This window comes from Crocodylus siamensis, chromosome 15 (assembly GCF_052110815.1).
Source record: "Crocodylus siamensis isolate JL-2025a chromosome 15, ASM5211081v1, whole genome shotgun sequence".
Lineage (NCBI taxonomy): Eukaryota > Metazoa > Chordata > Crocodylia > Crocodylidae > Crocodylus > Crocodylus siamensis.
The window spans coordinates 43,203,247-43,224,670 of record NC_143409.1 but is presented as its reverse complement, the minus strand read 5'-3'; the positions used below and the strand labels follow the sequence as shown (position 1 = coordinate 43,224,670).

At 42.0% G+C, this 21,424-nt stretch overlaps 1 protein-coding gene across 1 annotated transcript in view; it reads right to left on the bottom strand.

The window, feature by feature from the left end:
• The window catches only part of NPTN (neuroplastin), a 94,308-nt gene that overhangs the window by 11,222 nt on the left and 61,662 nt on the right, over positions 1–21,424 (bottom strand). The window contains exons 3-5 of the mRNA XM_090028760.1: positions 18,216–18,310; positions 5,685–5,818; positions 3,406–3,679 (exon numbers count right to left, since the gene is read on the bottom strand). Coding sequence (XP_089884886.1) covers positions 3,406–3,679; positions 5,685–5,818; positions 18,216–18,310 — 503 coding nt within the window. The remainder of the gene's footprint in view (positions 1–3,405; positions 3,680–5,684; positions 5,819–18,215; positions 18,311–21,424) is intronic.

The window sequence follows — 21,424 nt, the reverse complement described above, 5'->3', positions numbered from 1 at the left end:
AGGAGTCTTTAAAAAAACGAAAGACTAAATAAAGAAAAGATCTTTCCTTTCCCATGAAGGGCTGGCTCCAGAATCCTGTGAACAAGAATGGAGGAACCCAGCAGATAAGACTGTTAGCAAAAGATTTTTATCTGCCTATGCCATTTCAGCTATTTACTGCTCACAGACACTTGATAAGCCAAAAGTAAGTTTGCTGTGCTCTCGACTACCATCACCTTGGATTTCAGTGACCCTCTAGCTAGTAATTCTTAAGGCAAGGCTAACTCTCTCCCAATCTGACTGCCTCTTCTGGGAAATCTCACTGCCAGGATTAAGACTCCACAAATTAATCAACCTGGGATATGCCAAAGATCAAGGAAGGTGGTAGCTTGCCGAGTCTATGGAAAGACTGGACAGATCTCAAGAAAAGGAATGTGTGCCAGAGTTAGGGACCTTCACCAAGAGCACTATTAATAATTTCTTTTCCTTTAGGCCAGAAGAGACTGATAGCTCAAAGGCCTCACTGATTATGTCTGCAGTGGCATCATATGGGAACACATCTGCAGACGGCCAGGACCCATCCCCAATTAGGACTTGTAGGTCAAAATCAACACTTAAAAACTTCATCCAGACGTCTGCCAGTGGAGATTACAGATGATAGTTAGCACTTGGAAACACACCAGTTAAGTAGCAGGATACTGAGTAAGAAGGATTAATGGAGCACTACAACATGCATGGGTTTACCAAACCTAGCCAACATTAACTTAGCCTGTAGGACTTGTACATACTTTGGTATGTTCAGGAAAGAATGCCAACTACAGGCTACTCTAAAGTTTTGAATTCAAGCGCCAGTTCAAAGCAAGTGGTAGAGCTAATGAGATGGTTGATCTTAAACCTTCATTTTGGCATTTCATGACCCAAGTGTTTAGACAGACAGCAGCTTTAAAAGTGTCCATTTAAATCTTTTATTGAGTAAACCTGAAAGGTCAGAGATCAGCAATTTCTTACAGAAGTTTCTCTTTAGTGCACTTGTCCCACTGTGCATGGCCACCTCCCCCAGTTTGAGAGGGTGCCTTCCACAGCAGCAGAGAAAACTTTAGTGTCCAATAGTAAAGTACAAGAATAAGCCAGGGGGCTCCAGGATACATTCTTAAAAAATCTGGGCTAGTTTCACATTTAGTGGAACAGACTGCCAGCTGTTTCCCTTTACCCAAGCACATAATGGAAATGTTGATCTTAATGTTCTCCTCTAGTCAGGGAAGTAGAGAGAGAAAAAAAAAAAAGATGTTCCAAAACAATGCCTGGGGGCTTAAGCTTCACGGCCTTAAAAATAAGGGTATTCAGAATAAGCAAATCTGGTAATCAACTATTTCGGGCCATCACCACAGGCCACCTCCTTTGAAGGAATCTTGGATTTTCTGAAGCTTTTAAAAGAATGACCGAACCAATAAAGAAAAACAAGGTAGTCAATTCTCGAAGTCAACTACAGACATAGGCGGAGGTAAGTGCTAAGTAAGTTTAGCATAATGTTATTGCAAATGTTTCCAACTCGGTCACATGAAAATCAACTTCCTTTAGAACAGTCTTTACAAGAGAAGAGAGTCTATTGATCCGTTTCCACATTAAGTTGCAACTGTTAAATCCTGTGACCAATTACAGAAGGCCAGTGGAAAAGATGGGTTTGACCCAACAGGCTACTCCCACACCCAACCTAGTGAACATTCCTTTTGGCAAAAAGAGTTTCATAATGGAAAATACAGTAATCAGAAGTTTGGGATTTTTTAGACTAAATTCCCAGACATGCACACAAAGTTTTCTAGGCTGGTTTACAGCTCCCCATGGGTGGAGGTGGTGGGGATGAGCTGCTTCTGTGTTCAGGTGCTGTATTGCCAGTCATCACCATAGTATTAGTGAAAATGCCTGAATTTACAGCTGTTAGTTACGCACACATGCATGCACCACTCTCCCGTGTGCATGCCTAACAAGCTTAGCAGGGCCTCTGTGCATGCTTCATAGGCAAGTTTGAAATGCTCATAACTTGGTCAAAGCAAAACCAGTTTCCTCTCAGCTGAAGACATGCACTGCTACCTAATAAGGAACCCTTTCCACATCAAAGAGAAGCTTTCAAGTCTCAGCTGTTTTGATGCGAGATTAAACACGCAACAATTATTTAAAAAAAAAATATATATATATATAAAAAGGACTTTTTCCATTTTCCAAGGCATTATTCAAATACTGGAGCTGTTTTTGCTCAAAAACTTTGCATCCTTCTATTTTGGGCATGGGAATTTTTACCCCCAAAAAGACATTGTTTTGCCAAGTTATGAAGAACGGGGTTGTATGCTGGCTCTTTTGTACAGCCTTAACTACAAATAGTCATTGCTACACAAGCTGTAATACATTGATGCTTTCAATACCTGTCTGAGATGCTAGAAGGCTTGTCCAGTATTAGAAAATGCTATTGAATCATGATATAGACCCAGGCCACTTGCTTTCTGCACCCCTCTACACCACTTGTTCCATTACTTGAAAACATCACACCCTTGCAGTGAGCAAGATGGCATACCATCACTTCCTCACTAGGCTTCCTTGGGTAGGAATTCTGGATAAACACTGTAAGCAACTGGGTCTTTCATACACCAGTTTCTCCTCTGAAAATGTCCCCCTTCTTTAAAGAAAGAAAGATATGGTGTAAAAAGCTTGTATTAGTCATAATCGTTTTATCCTCTCTCAAAAGTATCATAAGCATGTTAGCTAATTGATGTTACCAGCCCCCCACGGGGAGATAACCTAGCTCCTCAACTTAGAATTTATCCCACTATTTACTGCTAGGCAAAACCTCCAAAAGCATTAATTGGATTATATATATTCTCAGTTAATGCAAGACATTTCTAAAGTCACTATTTTCAGTCTTAGGTAAGTGACTTTAGAAAGAAGAAGAATGTCTCTTCTCTGATCGTTTAGAAGTCAAAATTAAGGTCCCTTCCCTGAAACACAAAAACCAATCCCCTGCATGTTGTTCAGTCTAACAGAGCTGCCAAACTGAAAGAGGAAATGCTTCCAGGGGCTCCTGGGCTTCATTAATTCAAGTGTTAAATCTAACTTCTCCTAGCAGGCAGGAGAAAATAAGCTACTGAATTTAGTTCTTTTGCAATGAAAGTTAGCAACATGGAAATAAATGTTGTCTTATTCCGTAGCTTGAGAAATCAGAAGATACAAATCTAGGAATTAACAGACAGTACCGTGATTCTGCACAGCTTCTGTAAAAAGCCTAATATTTGGAGAGAAAGTGGCTATTTAGATGGGACAAAGCTTTTTCCAGCTTCACGAACTCTAGTCCTTACTTTCTCCCACTGCTCTGGTTCCTTAAATCAGTAGTAGTATCATAATTTTTTTTTTTAAACGAGTGGCTTAAAGAACACTTACCGTCTGGGACTTCATCCGGCCTCTTCCTCTTCTCATAAACCACTATGATGACAACAAGGATGATGATTTCAGCCAGTATCCCCAAGAAGGGCCAAAGAGGGGCCAGATGGCTACGCACACGCAGAATGGTGATGACAGCACTGGTACCAGCCTGGTTGGTTGCATTGCATTGATATTCGCCGGGATCTTCGGTTATGTCTAGGTTTATGATGCTCAGCTCCGTGTAGTTTTCTTTATTTGTAATGAAGAATCGGCCAGAGGAGTTGTTGATGTCCTGGTTTAAAAAAAAAAAAAAAGCTTTTGGTAACACCAAGTGTATCTGCTGCACTTAAAATGCAGATCTACTTTAAAGCTAGCTATATTTTGACTTCAAACAGGGCTGTCGTTAAAAAAAAAATGTTCTAACACTTTTCTGGTAGCACTTTTCCACTGAACTCAAGATAAAGACTCCATGAATACACTTGTATTGGGATCTTTCCACCTTGCAAGGGAGTGCCCTAATCACCTGGACATAGGGTATTCTGAGGAGGTCTTTTTCAGTCCCTCCTAGCGCAATTGCTTCACTTGGTCTGAAAGTCACTGTGGCAGAGTAAGAATGATTAGTGTGATGGATTTGATTGTTATGACATTCATTAGGGTTGCAGATCTTGCTCCAGCAAGTGCTGGTTTAGGCAAACAGGGGAGAGGGAGAGAGAGTGTTAAAAGGTGAGCTTGAGAGACTTCACAGGACCACACAATCTGGTAGTTAGGGCAGACGGGAGAAGAGGAAACTGTAGGCCACTGAAGGCTGTAACCAGTTTGCTGTTGGCTAAAAGCAGTGTGTCTTTATCCCCCTCTTTCTCCAACAGCTTTTTACAGTTAGCTTTTATTTCCACTGCTTTATTGCAAGTCCTGGACATGTTCCATTTCAAAAAGTCAGAAAAACATTTAGTTTTGAACAGAATTTTTCAATGCTTATTTTGGTGAGAAAAAATTCAAATCAGGTTTTTTTCCAAGATTTCATTTCGGCAGCCAACACTCTCACCTTCCCTTCCTCTCCAAGTTCATTATTCTCAATTCCCTACTGAGCATCTTGTTTCAACCTAGCCCATAAATACAAGGTCCTACTCGAGCCAGCTGCAGGTTCTCTGAACACTGAAACAACTGAGGCCAGGATCAAGATACACGGGCGGACCAGTGGGAAAAGGGCTCAGGTCACAAACACAGGGAACACCAGATGAGAACAGAGGCACGATGCTAACCTGCCTTTAACAACACTCTTACTTTGCTGACCAGTAATTAATGAAGAAAAACTTTCAGTCAAGGAGAATGTCATAATTCCTACTAGAAATGCTGCATCATTTCTCCACTGATGAGCTAGTTTCTCAATCCCAGGCACATCACAGTAAGTAAAGACCAAGTGAAGGTCTTGGCCTTGCCTGCCAACCCAACCTCTCATTAAATCTTCTGGCTCAGACATAAGTAGCTGCATGGAAAAATATGCACGTGTAGCAAACATTGTATGATCTTAGCTTGAATGAAGGTGACAGTAACAAATCTCATTTCATAAGTTATATCAACAGTGGCAGGCATCATGGCGCCCCCCCCACCCCAAAGCCCAAAACAAAACCAAACAACAAAAAAATGGCTATTTTCTGCACAGAGCACTGGCTGAAAAGCTTTACCCAAGATGGAACAGTTTATGTTCCAGCTTTTGCATCAACTGCAGTGCAGTAATACCGAAAGTTCAGCGATGTTTCCTGGCTGCACTCGAGATTCTACGATCCAGTTTGCATTGTTATATAAAAGGCAAGTAACTAACTTTAATGGTAGTTTCTCAAAACTGACTGTGAATTATCATTTCGGGAAGTCAGTCTGCAAACTGAACAATGTACCTGGAGAACTTACTTTTAAGTTTCAAATGAAAACAGCCAATACAATGCTGAAAATATTTCAGAAAACTGCCTTTCCTGTTTAAGCTGCCCAGCGCAAATTACACCATCTTTCCATGCTGTTAGCAGTTAATGTCTTTGTCATGCCCAGGAGCAAGTGCAGTGAATAGCTTTTCTTCCACAAGAATGGAGGACAAACACCTATCAATATGCAGTCGCCAGCTGTAGTGCAACGTAAGCAGGATTGTTGCTATGGAAAACAAGTTTTTGCTCTAGTTCACTGAACTTTCAAAGAGACTTACAAAAATAATCTTGATTTTTCAGAGTGCCCACAAGCTGGCAGTGGATAAAGATTCCATGTTGCTTTCTAATGGATATGTCATGCAGGCTAAATTCAGGTTCACTCACCTCAAGCACATCATTGATCCTCTTGCGCCATGTCCATTCAGGATGCGGGAAGCCCACAGACTTGCAATACAGAACTGCTTCCTGCCCTTCATTTTTGTTCTCGCTTCGCTTGTGGCCAATGATTTCAGGGGCAGCTACAAAACACAAACAGAAGCTCTGCATTTACAAACTACTCTTTGAATGTGGCTCTCTCAAGTTCCAATGCCTCGAACAGAAATTTAAACCTACAAAATCTCCAACACCAGGCACCTGCCTTTCCAGGCCAAGCAGAACTTGCACAGCGAGAACAATCCCCATATCTTTCGACCCCGTAACTCAACAGAAGAACAGGGATAATCTGCAGGCTTTTAGGTATTTCTTGCTAGAACTGTACGCGTAGGGCCCAACTGAATTCATGGCAGAAGTGGACTGCACTGTGGCTCCTTTAATCTTGCAAGCTCCCCTGCACACTTCTCCGCTGCCGACTGGTAGAGGGGGGCCCACTTGACTCCCTGATTGGTAAGGAAGCAAAACCCATAGTTTTAAACATGGCACCATGTTTGCCTCCAGCCGCTCACTGACTGAGGGGCCCTGGTGGCCCCGCTGCTTGCTTCTGACTGGCAGGGAGGCAAAAAATGGTGCCGTGCTTAAAACCATAGTTTTTACTTCCCTGCCGATCAGGAGCAAGCTGCAAGTGGGCCCACTCCATCAATCAGTGGTGGGAAGGAGGGATGCGAAGGGGAACCTGCAAGATTAAAACAGCAGGAACGCAGCCCACTTCTGCCATGAATTCGGTAGGGCCCTAAGTATGTGTGGAGAGGGAAGCAAATGAAGAGGTTCAGTGTTGAGGACTCCTCACAAGAGTCATTCTCCAGCTAGTCCTTCCTCTCTGCCAACTTAAGGGCTTGCCAGCACAGTAAGATAGCTACTCTAATGATACTTGCTTCACAAATGAGGGCTAGTTACTTGGTAACAGGGCTGGATTAGAAGCCTTTCCTCTATCTCAAGGCTCTCCCAGCCACCCTGTTCGGGAGCTCACAGAGTAGAGGGATGAATACACACAATAAGGCCCTTCTCCCAGATCACATGATGCATGCATTTGTTAACAGGGTTGTGGCTACTCACTTTGCCAGTTTTGCCTCTGCAGCCTGTCACAGCATAATGCCTCATGAGAGATTATGATGGATCAATGGGCTGCCTGAGCTGAACCTTCACTTCGCAGATGGCATGGTGTGCTGCAGTGACCACCACCTTTAAAACCCATTCGCTTTCTAGCCTGCTAATATTGTCACACGTGGCCTGCTATGTGACCACTGGACACTGATCTGTTAATCCAGTTTAAGTCCAATGTGAGAGCTCCAAAAGAACCCAGACAAAGTTTTTCCAGGGACCTTTCAAATACAAGAGCTTCCTTTGCATCTCTTGAGTTTACACAAAGAAAGGCAGTGACAATCATTTCTACTGAGAAGAGGATTAAAAAGTTCACTTTCCTTACAGCACACGTACAATTGGAAGCAAGTTTGGGGAACTAGACAAAAATATAATATTTGGGTCAGTCACAGCAAATGGAATAGGCACTGCCTCCAAAAGTACTGGACAAAGTAAGGGCCCTTGCTAGCAAATATAATTATGCTGCAACTTATGAATGTTCTTGTTAGCCAGAACTAGCAGCCAATGAAGCTCCCATGATTTCAACAGGGACAGCTATTTTACATTAAAAAAAAAAAGGAAAGGTGGGTGTTAGAGAGCATTTAAAGTATCTGAAAAAGCTTATGAATTTATCAAGCAAAATTCTTTTCTGAAAGTCAAGCGACAAATGTAACAGTATTGCTTTAAAATAGGCTTAGGCTAGATTGGTGAACTCCAGGATAGGTGGGCATTGCAACACCCAAACTTGCCTCATTCACGGGAAGAAACTAGCTGATTATCAGTGCAAGAACAGCATTTCAGATCCACATTCCCATCCAGACAGATTTTTGATCATTCGCTGGTATGCCCCTATATGGCATGTAGCAATACTTTATAAACAGTAAACCTAGGATCTAGATGAGCTTAACAAAGATCCTAGACAGAAAGATGCAGACAGACCACAAACCATGTCACTGGTCAAGGCCAGAAAGAGAATTCGATGGCAGAACCAGTTTAGGCTACAGGAGTCTGACTTCCAGGCTCAGTCTAAGCCACAAAAACAAAAACAAAGCAAGGAAGGCTCTTACTGTACAAAACTGGTTTAGCACATCAATACACACTGGATACTACCCAGAAGAGGTAGTGGCTAACCTCAAATCAGATCACTAACAAACACTGACCACTACAAAATTTTCCAATTTTAATGGTAGGTTCTGACACTTGGGGGGAAAAAAATCCTTTAAGTGTTTTTTTTTCCTTCTCATTTTGATTTACAGCATCTTTTTACCAAAGAAGCCCAATTAAACAGGAAATGCCATAAAACAGTTTATAACCACATTATACTGGGCTCTTCAAAAGTCAAACAAGATCCAACAGCTGGCAATGGAATCAGGACAAATTTAGCTTAGAAATAAGACAATTTAAAGATAGGACTATTAACTACTGGAACCACTTACCAATGGTTGTGGTAGATTTGCCATCAGTGACATTTTTAAACTCAAGATTGGATGGTTTTCCCTCCCTAAAAGATGATCTAGCTCAGACAAGAACTGAGTGACATCCTGGAATTCATACTACAGAGAAGGTCTGGCTATGTTAGATCTAACCATCTCTTCTAGAGTTATATTCAAAGTATATACTCAAAGGACTGTTTTAACCCCATTTTAAAGATTTTAGAGTATAGTTATTTCTGGCAGGCAAAGTTCCAAAGACAAATGTGTGTATATATATATATATATATATTTTTTTTTTAAACAGTGGAGGGTCTTTAAGAGATCAGTAAAATCTGCTTGAGGGTTAGTGTTCTGCTGTATGCGAGGACCAGGCTCCATCTGCAGCCTCCATCCCTGGAGATAGTCCACAGCCTACAACCTCAAACAGAGATGAGGTATTTGGACAACAGGACATCAGTTCTTGCAGGAAGAAGGGAATTCCATCATCTGCTCTGAAAGATGGTAAGCACAATGCAAGGGCCTGTGACATAGGCCCTTAACTGTTATGAAGGACACTTCGCCATTAAATTTGGGAAACAGCCATGGGGTAATAGAAGGAGATAAGTAACCATAGCAAGCCCAAGAGACGATCTTGTGCGTTTTGCATTGGTTTAGGGTGTGCTATGCAAGGATTATGTCCCATTTTATTGAACACAACAGGCAGGGGCTGGAAAGCAGAAAAGACAGACTACCAGGCAGCAAGGTGACAGTCCCAAAGCTGACATCACAGGATTAAATCAAGAGGGACTGTAAATTACTCCCATTAGGAAAGGGAGAAACAGGATTCATCGGCTTAAACTGCAGCCTCACACAGTCTCCATCTGTCAGCACAGTTTTCAATGCCATAGATCAGCAGAGAGAAGCAGAGCAGAGCCTTGCAGAGGAGGAAGGTGAAGTAAATCAGCACTGCTAACGCTGGCCCACTTTTACTCCACCAGCAACCTGTGAGGAAAAAAAAAACCAGGGCTGGGGAGAAGCTTTCTAGGACACCATCATGCCAGCTGCAGGGTGACCTAGCATTCTCCTAGAGTCAGGAGATAATTACAGTCCTTTAAGGAAAGGACAACTTTGCTGGGTTATCCCAAAGAGAGCCTGAGTGACAAGAATACATTCTGCTTTCTTCACTGCTAGGCATAGTTATGCAGCAGTCATTTCCAATTCCAGCAGGACCTTGACTATTTCTAGCAGGCAGTCTGATGGGAGCATTGTGTGGAATATTAATAATCTAGAGCTTCCTAATGCTAGCTGGTGTCATGAATGGCTGAGAAGTTAGCCTGATATTTATTTTGCTAACCTTCTGACCAGCTGTCAGTGCGTTTCACTATGCCTACTGCAATGAACTTCAGACCAGCCTGGCTGACCTGGGTCAGCAAATCAGAAATAGGAAAATATCCTCCTCTAATTTAAGGGATATTTTATACAGTTCTGGTCCAGAGCCAGCAGAGCAAGGGAGAGGTTTGGTAAGCATGGAGTGAAACAGCTTCTGTTCATACGTGATCTAGTTTTCATTTAAGCTGAACAGCAGTGTTTAGCACACTGGAAGCCAGGAACGCCCAAACTTGGAACCCAGCTTTGACCTCGATTTGCTGGGTACCTGCGGATGAGTCGTATGCAGCAGCTGCTGCCTTCCCAGTAAAAATGGGCTAAAGCTTTTTCCCTCTGCGTTACCTCACCACCTTGCAGGAAAATAATTCATTTTTTATAAAATATCATTATTTATGCATTTTTTTCCTTCGGTGTCTGCTATAAAGAGAGGAAAATACTATATACCTCAATGCAACAGACCTCTCTGAAATGAAGTCTAGGACAGCAACAAAAACCAGTCCATGTCATAATTAGATTTCAATTTAATATTACATCTTGGCTAAACTTAATTCATTACATTCTAAACCAGGAGAGACATTCTTGATATAAGCAACACTTTTCCTGCTGTGGGTAAGAAATCTCTTCATTTACAGCGTAGTGTGGAATGAAACACTGAAGCCAATGAAAGAGAAACAGTTTTTTCCTGCAGAAGATCACATTAAGCGGGGATGAACTTCTTTACCACCCTCACATCTTCAAGCAGACCGTGTAAACCACCACAGAAGATACTGTACCAGTCAGCTGAAATGGGAAGTCTGCAGAGCACTCCAGAAAGGATTTCCTTTCGAACATGACCTACAATGCTGCTTCTGACTTCAAAGAGGGATTTGTCCCATTGCTTCCTAGTGGAAACAAATGAAAACAGCATGGACCTATCTAAAGGCAGAATTGGATGTATATCAACAGCTGTCATGCAGAATAGGTCAGAACCATAGCCCAATTTCTATAGCCCTTTGCAACATTCCCATTAAAAATACTTACTAGGAAGAGTAGAAGTGGGTAAAAACATTCTTGCATATATCAAATTTTAAGCATCTAAAAGGAGCGTTTATGTATGAGATATCTCAAGAGGATGAGTTGGTAGGTTAGAAGAGTTCATTTGGTTTCTCTGCACTTCTCCAAGGGTATAGTACTACACTGAAAGAGTAAATGCAAAGGATGCCCCCGGTAACACACTTTAGAGCCTGGCATGGAGAGTCCTTTTATGGAGTATGACCTGTCCACCCAAAACCTGAGTTCTTGTTGGAAAAGGCAAGAAGTTGGGCATCTAAAGTCATGGCCAGGCATATCCAGACAGGTGCTGAGCCACAAACTAGGAAAAGATTAGCCAGGACCTCTCCAGTCTGGGGACTCTGCCAGCGTAGATACTGTTTGCCCTGATAACTTCAAACTGCAAGATACAGCAGTTCTGTGAGGGTGGTAAGTAGCGGTGTGCGAAACAGGCCACAGTCAATTATGACTGAACTGGGGACAGAGATCAGACTGCTGATTCGGATCACTGTCGCCGATTTGATTCAGCCGAATCTGAATTTGGAGATTTGATGCTGATTTGGAAAAATCAGTGATTCAGCCATAGACACAGCTTTAAATGTTTTTTCTACATACCTCGAGGTACCAGGCGCAGCTCATGAACACTGCAATGGTGGGGTGGATGAAGCATCCCACAGGAGGAGTGCAGGGTGTACTCGGCAGCGAACCCGGAAGTGGACCAGAAGTACTTCTAGTCCACTTCTGGGTTCACCGCTGAGCACGTGCCCCACCCTGGCTTGGCAATCAGCCACGGGTGGACCCTGGGTGCCCCCTAACCCAGGAGGCACCAGTTGCCAAGCCAAGGGGTGCTTCTGGTCCACTTCTGGGTGCACCGCCAAGCGCACTGGGGACCCCCCTGCACTCCTGTGGGACACTCCATGTATCCCAGCATCGCAGTGTTCATGAGCCACCTGGTATCTTGACGTATGTAGGAAAAAGCATTTAAAGCTGTGCCTACATCCGAATTATTGAATGTCTCTGAATTGATTTGGAGGCTTCTGATTTGATTCAGAGTGATTAAAGGGCCTCCTGATTCAATTTGGATTCGGAGATTCAGCTGCCAAATCAGGCCAAATCTCCACCGGATCGAATCAGTGACCAAAGCTTCACACAGCCCTGGTGATCAGAGCTCTTTTTTTGTTGTAAAATTGCTGCATTGGCTTCCTGGAACAGCTGGGGCCAGACTAGCCAGTGATCATGGCAGAGAATTACAGACACACCTTCCTGCCTAAGAGTCAGTGGAAGGAGCATTCATTTTCTTAAAGGCTCTTTATCCTTTTGTTTGGCTCAAGGCCAAAGCATTGCATTAGAAGTGCAGGCATTGTATGTAGAAGCTAAATGCCTCTGAAGTGGGAGGATGTGAAGGTAAGTGTTCTTCAGAAATGATTCCCCTGGAAACTGGCTGCTAGCACCCAGTGATGACTACCCCAAGTTTATTATTTAAGAAGCTAATTCCCCAACAACATAAATGAGACAGAAGGGGAGGTCAAAGGATCCTTTGTGGGTGGAAAAAGAGAAGCAATAAGTCTTATTTTTTTCATGCTTCGGGGCAAAGCGCTTTCCTTTTGGTGGCAAGGCAAGGTGGAGAGAATGGTGTCTTCTACTTTCAATGGGGTCATCTTACAGCCTCTTTGGAGCCTTGATCCTTATGAATTTCCTCTGCTTGGATATACATGAAGAACTGGAAACTTCTGGTTGGAGCTGCTCCTGACTCATCTCAGGGTTGTGGCTATAGCAATTTAGCAGCATGTATGCTATGGTGGAAAGAGGATCAGGACAAGCAGAAAAACAAGCTTGTTGCCAAGAAGTGTAAGGATGATGCACAGACACCTTTTACCCTTTAACTCTTCCTCCCATCCCTCCCCCAGAGGAAATATTTTATCCTCTATTTTATATTATTCTGGAGATTTGCTGAGATCTGAATGACAGTGCTTCAGCAGAAACAAACCTGTCCCAAGCAGAACAGGGGCAAAATTGAAAAAGACTGCAAACAAGGAGAAGAAATAAGCTTAAAAAACAGTTCATCTAGGCTGACAAAGGCTCACCCTCAAGGTTCAGATGACAAAACACTGGACTGACCTCTACTGATCATTTCACTGCAAAAGCAAGAATGAAGGAAGGGGAAAACACACCTCTACTGAATGTAAAATACCCTTCAAAACAGAAAGACTAATGAAATAAGTGTTTCTATGTTCATTTTACGTTTGTTAGATGATCACAAGCTTTCTAACAAGCTTATTCAAACTAGCTTGCGAGTCCTACAGCTCCCAATAAAAGGAGAGGAGTAAACAATGTGCTTTTTGAAGCTAAACATTAAAGAGTGGGACTGCAGACTAAATAATCTTAAAAAAGAAGTTTAATGCTAGAAGATTGAGGTGGAAGCAGAACACTGTCCCTCGCTTTAAAAGGAGGCAGGGCAGGGTGGCATCTTATAAACAAACTTGTTCGGAGGGGTCTGAAGAAGTTGGTCTCCAGGATGCCACCCTTCCTAGCTTTCTGCCTAACTGCAGACTAACATGGCTACTTACCTCTCATTTTAAAAAGGTAGTTATAGTTAAGTCGGGGGACTAATTTTGACAACATTATTTTAAATTTGTTTTCCAGACACATTCAGTTCTGTTTGAAATCCACTGTGCAAGTTTACAAGTGATTCACATGTTCCTGGACTCTATTTACCCATGGAGCAGTTATTGAGACTGACAGACATAAAGAAAGGCTATAAACAGGCAAGGGAACAAAAGTCCAGCAGCTCTGATGCTGCTTAGATTACATTTCAGCAGACATGCCACAATGAGTTCAATTCCAGGTTGTCCCAGAAATCAGTATTTTGTTCTGGAGGAACTCATATCCAAGACCAGATTTACAAAGTTACATCTGAAACTAAGCGACCAGTTCTATGCTTAATTTATGAGCATAAATATCCAATACACATGCACCCAGGGGCCATGGCCAGATGTACATTTGTAGTGCACTTTGAAGAGCTACAAAAACAGCACTATAAGGGAGGACAGATGTGCAGATTCACACCCTGCTCAAAAAAAGAGTGCTACAAAATCAGTGCCAAGGCATTCAGGGACATATTGTCCAGCCAAGGGCTGGGGGCAACAGTGGCTTGCTTGGTTGTGGCTCTTACTGCCCTCCACCCACCCATCCACCCACACAATAGGGAAGGGGAGCCTATCAGTGAGCAGCCTACCTGCTCATTTGACAGCCCACTACCACTGTGGCAAGCAAAGCTGCCCCCCCCAGGATTGGGGGCTTCGGTACACTCACAGACAGCCCATCTTGGGGTGGACTGCAGCTCTGATGACAGTGGTAGTCAGCGAGCAGTCAGCCAGCAGCACTTCCCTACTCCTTCAAAGCTGTGCTCAGTGAGTGTTCAACCTCACTCTCGCTCCCCCTTTGGAAGGAGGAATGGAGCATTATGGGAGGCTAAGGGACGACCAAAAGCTCCCCTCCCTCCAATATATTACAGCATAACATACAGATGTTATAGGTGGTGCTAAAACCCCCCCAGCACTACAGAGAAGCTTCCTGTAGTAGGCTACAGCCCTTGGGCTGCAGCCCAACTATAGGCAAGCAGAAACTGATTGTAAGCCTGCCTCAGAAGACTGAGCCAGCTGATGGGGTAATTAGCTGGCCCGTGGGAGTTAAAAGGCTCCTACAAGGGAGCTGAGGGGGAGAGCTCTGAGGCTCTTGGATGAGCTTCAAAGGCCATGCCAGAGTTGCTGCTCTCCTGGGGGTCTGGAAGAGGACCCTGAGTGAAGCCAAGAGACTGCAAGTTTACTGGAGAGAACAAGAGTGACAGGGAAGAGTGTGGGCTCCTGGTGACAAAACCAAGCCTGGGCACTCTTTCTAGGTCTGGGAAAACACCATTTGCTATCTGAGTGTTTGTTTTACTGTTTATGTTGATTCCTGCATAGAGGAAGTTTGCCCCAAGGAAGCAGAGACAAATCAACAAAGACTGCAAACCAAGACTGTTTGAGCTAAGCACAGTTACCTAGCCCGCTACTCTCTCATTTCATCCAAGAACATTTCTGTGGCACTTCAACTATTTTTGTACCGCAGAGGGAGCATGAACATATACGCTGCACTTCTGTAATACTATAGATGTAACATCTGACCACAGCCAGGGTCAGTTAAATATTAAGTGGTCACGTGCATGTACTCGGATCCAATTTGGGAATCATTGTTTATCTGTATAAAGTGACATGCAAATGTATGCACCTGACTTCAGAAAACGTACCACAAAGTTTTCCACTGGCTAACTTTACTGTTGGAGCAGTAAGCTAATCACCACCTCCAAAATAAAAAATTAGCAATACTTCATTTCAGAACTAACATGAGGATGTGATTCAGTGAAATTCTATGCAAGAGACCATGCAAGTTCTAGTATTAATGCAATAACTCTTGCAGTATTAAATCAGCTCTTTGAACAGAACAAATTTAAATGCAATTCTTGGATACCCTAGCTTGTAGTTATCTTGCAATCTTCATCTTAAACTGTCCTACATATAGCCCTATGTTATCATTACATATATTGTGTGAAAGCTTAGTGGCAAAGTAAATTTGCATGCTACAATTTGATTTTACAGGAGACTTGATAAGGAGTCCCATTTCATCAACACCCAATACATTCCTGTCTGTTTATAGAGATTTGTACAACGGCATAGGCTAGGAATAGCCACGGCATTACAAAGAGTGCCTGAAGAATAGGGTCAATGAGTCCAAGTTACTGACTGCTGTGCAAACTGCAAGTATCACTTCTCCCAAGAGTGGTGCTTAACAGTCATTAACTTATAATTGGTAATGAGTACTCAGTCATGTATATTTATGTGTAATTATCTATGGAAAGTGGTTAGTGTAATTAACTATTTTTATGCTTCTGCCCTTTGTGTCAATGGTTCAATCCAGGAAACAGGATTTCCCCTTCCATAATCCCATGCTCCTGCCACTCCTCATGATTCCCAGGGTTTTTTTTTCCAGTGTTCTTAACTGCCCATGAATGGCATGGCAGCCACACTTTGGATAATGCACAGCCTACATCTTCTGAAAGTGCTCTAAACAGAAAGGGGCCATCTTCTGTCCTTTATCAAAGCTAAATTGTTACATTTCCCTCCTCTGGAGATGGCCTGTAAGTATCATCCCCAAAGCAGCCTAATTCCAAGGGCATATTAATAAAGAAACATTAAACAGAAAATTCAGCAGGAATAAGAGGCAAAAAAACTGCACCTAATCTACAGGTTCCCAAAAACAAGCATGCCTTGTACTTAAGGCAATTCAAACAAAGCAACAAACGGCCATATCCTTCCTTTTCTACTTATTAGGTACCTAAGCATGAAAACAGGTTTTCAGGCACGTGAACAGAGTGGAATAGGATAGCAGTTTTACAGCTAAATTAATCTGGTTGTCTAACAGATGGAATAGACTGGCCCCAAGTCTTACCTACTCAGAGTTATGTATCTGTGGTTGCTTCTCACAGACTCCTGATTGAAACAAGTGCATTTCCTTTCTCTTCCCCTAGTCCTAAAGAGGCTGTACTCTTCTTTGAGTCAGTGGTGTTTTAGGGCTGAGCATTACAATAATTTTGTAGCTATTTTTCTACGGTGACAATTCAAAAAATCACAATAGCATGTAGAATTCACTTGCTCCTTGGAAAGCCAGCAACCAGCATACTCCATATATCACCAGGTCCAACCTTTTCTAGATACCCTTGCTAAGATCCCCTCTCAGATGCCATTTCAAAAAGAAATCCTTGAATCAAGACAGGAATTAAACCACTTTTCTTGTTATAACTGGATTAAAATCCTCTGTTTGCATGGCAATAGTGTATGTCCTATACCACTGCTTTACTTGCTAAAAATGATGATGCAACTCCCTTTACTCCTAGTTATTATTTTTTAAACATCAAATAAATGTCACTCAGACCCTGTTGCAATACCTGGTCTCTCACCTTCACTTTCCCAACTAATTTAGTAGTCCAGTTAAGCTGTGTCTCCTGGTAGAGGTCTGAAATTCCTAAGGTATCAGTTAACTATTTCTGTTTACCAAAGGCCTTCCTTATGCTATATCACAGGAACCTATCTGATGACAAATCAGAGGCTACTCTATGTGAACTGGAATGGGGATACCAATAGTTAGGAGACAATGATCTGTTTCCCTTTGCTTCTTGACAGACTGAAAAGAAGCCATGTACAAGCCTTTACATTTTTTAAATAGGAAATGTGTAGGAAGGATTGGAACCGAGTGACTCTAACAAAAATCCAGACATTCAAATTAGTTTGGTTTATGACATCTTTATAAAGCAAAGAACAACAAAAGCCAAGGAATGCCCACGTTGACTGTTAGCATTTGGACCCCCAAAGATTCTTAGCTGCCTTTGATTAACAAAGCTAATCAGTATTTCATTAATGCACTGAGTTCAGCCTGAAAAAGATCAGAGAAAAAAGCAGTAGCTACTGTTGAGGGGAAAGTTCTCTCTCTCTCGCCTGGGCCAATTGCTTTGTTAATTATTCAAAGTGAACAAAACAAGCAAATCACAAGAATATGTTAGAGCAGTGCCAGCCAACCCATGGCATACAGGCCACAAGTGGCACAGGCAGCCACTGTGTTTGGCACGCAAGCCCTGGACACTGAGTGAAAGGGGACCCCAGCAATGGGGCAAGAACTGGGGGTGAGGAGAGAAGAGCTGGTGCTGGCTTGAGGGTTTGGCCCTGTGGGAGCTTTGAGGGTAGTTGTTGACAAATTCAGCTGTTGTCATAACCTGCTGGCAATGGGATTTGGTAGCACTGGGCAGTTGTGGTAGCTGATTATAATGGCACTTTCTCATTGTTTGGACTCAAATTTGTGGCAAGTGTATCACAAACAGTTGACCGCCGTTATGGTAGAGTCTCTAGACAGGGCCATTTCCTTTTAAACAGGAATAGAAAGTTTAATGCAGCTAGTTAGTAATAGAAAGAACCACTGGCCAAAAATATAAATTGACTGTACTGTTGGATCCTCTCTTTAAAATTACATTCATAATCTATTAAGTACCAACGATTTAAATCTCCAAAATAGTTCATAAAAGACATCAGTTCAGTATTAAATGGACAGAGCAGGAGAAAAAAACTGTGTCCATGAAGGGAAGTAACTGAAATCTAACGTCAATCCTTGGTGAGGATCATCCATACTTTGCCACCTTTTAAATGTGGCTCCCCAGCAAAAATCTGGTGTGGGTCAACTTCAAATGGGTTTACTTTTCTAAGATGCTGGGTTCATAACCTTTATACTCAGCAATCCCAAAAGGGACAAAATACTCCCCACAGTATGCCACGAAAGCATTCACAGGCAGCCGCAGAAATCTTAGCCTTGCATGCATGACAGTACAGTAATCGTTCTACTTTGTGATAGGTAATAAGGGAAATATGGGTCAACTTGAGTTAATCCTGTAAAGTGAATATACCCAAAGAGGGCAAATAGCAACATGGATCCAAGAAAAGAAAGGGAAGGAAACTGCTCAAACACTTAGCTTTCAGAAGAGAAAAACCAAGAGTACCTTTCACTTCTATGGAGATGTTGGCTACAGGAGAGCTAGCAAACGTGAACACGCACAAGTATTCCCCTGACTCTTCTGCTCTGGCCTTCGTAATCCTGCAGGCGCAAGGAGAGAATACATCACTGGCATTAGGAATTGTTTTCACAACTGAAAAGTAGACAGGCTGACAAAATGTTTTGGAGATTTTCATTTTTTTTTCAGAATAGCACCATGGATTGATTAAATTGGTTTGATCCTGCAATAAACCAGTATCTTATTGTGTTTCCCTATGCAACACACAAAAATTCTAACCTTTTGGTATAATAATATCAATTTATCTAGCAACATCTCACTTACTGTAAAGCAACAAGAAATTTCACCACTTTTACACTAAGTTTGATATGAAGTATGCACAAATCACAATTCTAATCCATCTTTTTGGTGCCCAAAACCGCTGCATTGATTGCTAGCAACTGGACAGAGACTATTCCTCACATAAATAACAATTTCTCAAAAGATGCGACTTATACATCAGTCTATATCATAAAGCAGTCATGGTACAGCTATTTACAAGGATCTGATTGAGGTTAGATACAAGCTTAAGAGTGACAAAATCAAAACATGATCATTTTATTCCAAAAATACTATTGATTTGTTTTTAACTAATAGTCAGTGGATCTATCAACTGTTTTCCTATTCAAACTGGTCTTGGAAAAATTCCCATGCTCTAAGCTAGGAAAACCACGTAAAGAAACCAACGCTTTTTTGAAGAAAAGGACCTGGGGGTTACAGTGGACAATAAGCTGAATATGAGCCAACAGTGTGCCCTTGGTGCCAAGAAGGCTAATGGCATACTGGGCTGCATTGGTAGGAGTATTACCAGTAGGTCAAGGGAAGTGATTATTCCCCTCTATTCAGCACTGCTGAGGCCACATCTGGAGTAGTGTCCAGTTTTAGCCCCCCCCACTACAGAAAGGAAGTGGACAAATTGGAGAGAGTCCAGCAGAGGGCAACAAAAATGGTGGGAGACATGACTGATCAGGAAAGACAGAGGGAACTGAGCTTATTTAGTTTAGAGGAGATGGAGGGGATTCAACAGCAGCCTTCAACTACCTGAAGGTTGGTTGCAGAGGATGGAGCTGGACTGTTTTCTGTGGCAGCAGATGACAGAACAAGGAGCAGCTTTCTCAAGTTGCAGCAAGGGAAGTTAAAGTTAAACATTAGGAAGAATTTTCTCACTAGGAGGGTAGAAAAACATTGGAACAGGTAGTCCAGAGAGGCTGTCAACTCTCCATCCTTAGAGGTTTCCAAAACCCGGCTAGACAAAGTTTTGGCCAGGATGATCTAGTTGGGGATGGTCCTGCTCTGAGCAGGGGATTGGACTAGATGTGACCTCTTGAGGTCTCTTCCAGCCCTAACTGTTTATATTTCTATATGCTGGGGTTTGCTGCGACTGAAATGGGGGGCAAAGAGCTGAGGACGCAAAAGCCGCATTTCTATTCGCTCTGCAGAGAATAAATGCACCTCACGTTTCTTCCACCCTTCCCTTGACTGAAAGGTCCTTGGGCCTCTTACGTCAAGAATACACAGATGAGCAGAAAAGCTTCAGAAAACAGATACAAAGGAAACAGTATACTAGCACATGGCAATTTCTAAGACACTTATCCTGGGTCAAATCACTTTAACATGACACTTGCCCAAACACACTCAGAGCAGCATGTGTATATTAAATCACCATACCCCTTTTGGATGGTATCTCTTTTCTACACATAGGTAAACTGTGGGAGGGGGAATGGATTTCCACACAAACACAGGATAGTTATTTACTGTAGCAACTATAGTTTTTAACAATGGCCAATTTCATGGATTCAGACTGCAGGAAGTGTGCACCTTGGAAATGCAAAGTCAAAGCTCAGGTGGTCCTGTCTGCACCCTTTTACAGAAGTAGTTCTCCTTAATTTCAAATTATAAGCATTTTGTCTTTAAAAAATTTGACAACCTATATTAAATCCTACACAAATCTATTTAAAATCATTCACATGACATAATTACAACAGCACCTGTTTGCTGCCAAAGCTTTAAAAAAATGTCAAAATTACTAAACTAAGTAGGGGAAGACAATAGCTAAGCACCTGGAACCCAAGTTTGCTGAAGGATAATCAGTTTTCAGTAGCTACAGGCTTTTCTGCCAGAGCTCCTAGATATTCTTCATTTCAGTTTAGGTCATTCCAATAATCAACTCATTCAAAACTGAGGACTCCAATTAGGAGTAAAAGATGAAAGATGGTTTCCCATTTGCTAATCCAGAAATAAAAACCAGATTAATGGTTGAGATATACCAGTTCTAAAGATCTTGAAGGACACTATGACCAGAAATAATAGATTTAATAGTTGCAGAGAATACTTTAATCAGTTAGTTGTAGATACAAACTGTTTTGATAAACTTTTCCTTGTGCATCCAGCACCTCTTAAATTTCATTTAGCTATTATAAAACTTAAAAAGGATTATTTTCTGCATGCCAATTATAATCAAATGACTACCGAGAAGCAGCTTGTAACAAATTAAAATAAAAAAAAAATATAACAAAGCATTATTAAACAAGTATAAGCATAATATATAGATTGTGCATCACTCTGGACAGCAACAAGGGGGGTCCAGGAAACATTGTGAGGATAGACAGAGCTTCCGCTTTCATACCTGTGGTAGAGATAGTTCTGTGACATGCAGCAGACACTGCTTTACACTTGGAATCCCAGCTAGCTTTTAGTTTCATGTAGAAATGGACGGGACTCTCATACTATCTGTGTGGGGAAATAATACACGCAACTTGGCAGATCACATTGCAACAAAAACAAGCCCTTTAAAGAGACCTAGCAGTTTAGTCTCCCAACTAAGAAGTGAATGGAGCTTCAGGGAAGGGCACAGGAAGGTTTAAGTTAAAAAAAAAAAAAAAAAAAAAAAAAGCAACAAAAACCACCATTCAAACCTACTCAGAGGAGAAATGTGACCCTATGGAACAGTATGTATCATGGGTCAGCCACTAATGCATAATTTTTTTTACTTCTGAGCTGATGTGACTGTCACCAGGAATGAAGTCTTCAGCATGATAAGAAAGATGCGTTTCCCAGTTGCCCTAAATGGGTTTGTCAAATAAGAGTGCTCACTAATCTACTAATTTAAGGGCAAAAAAAAAAAAAAAAGAAGCAGGCCCTTTAAAAACTCGTCACTG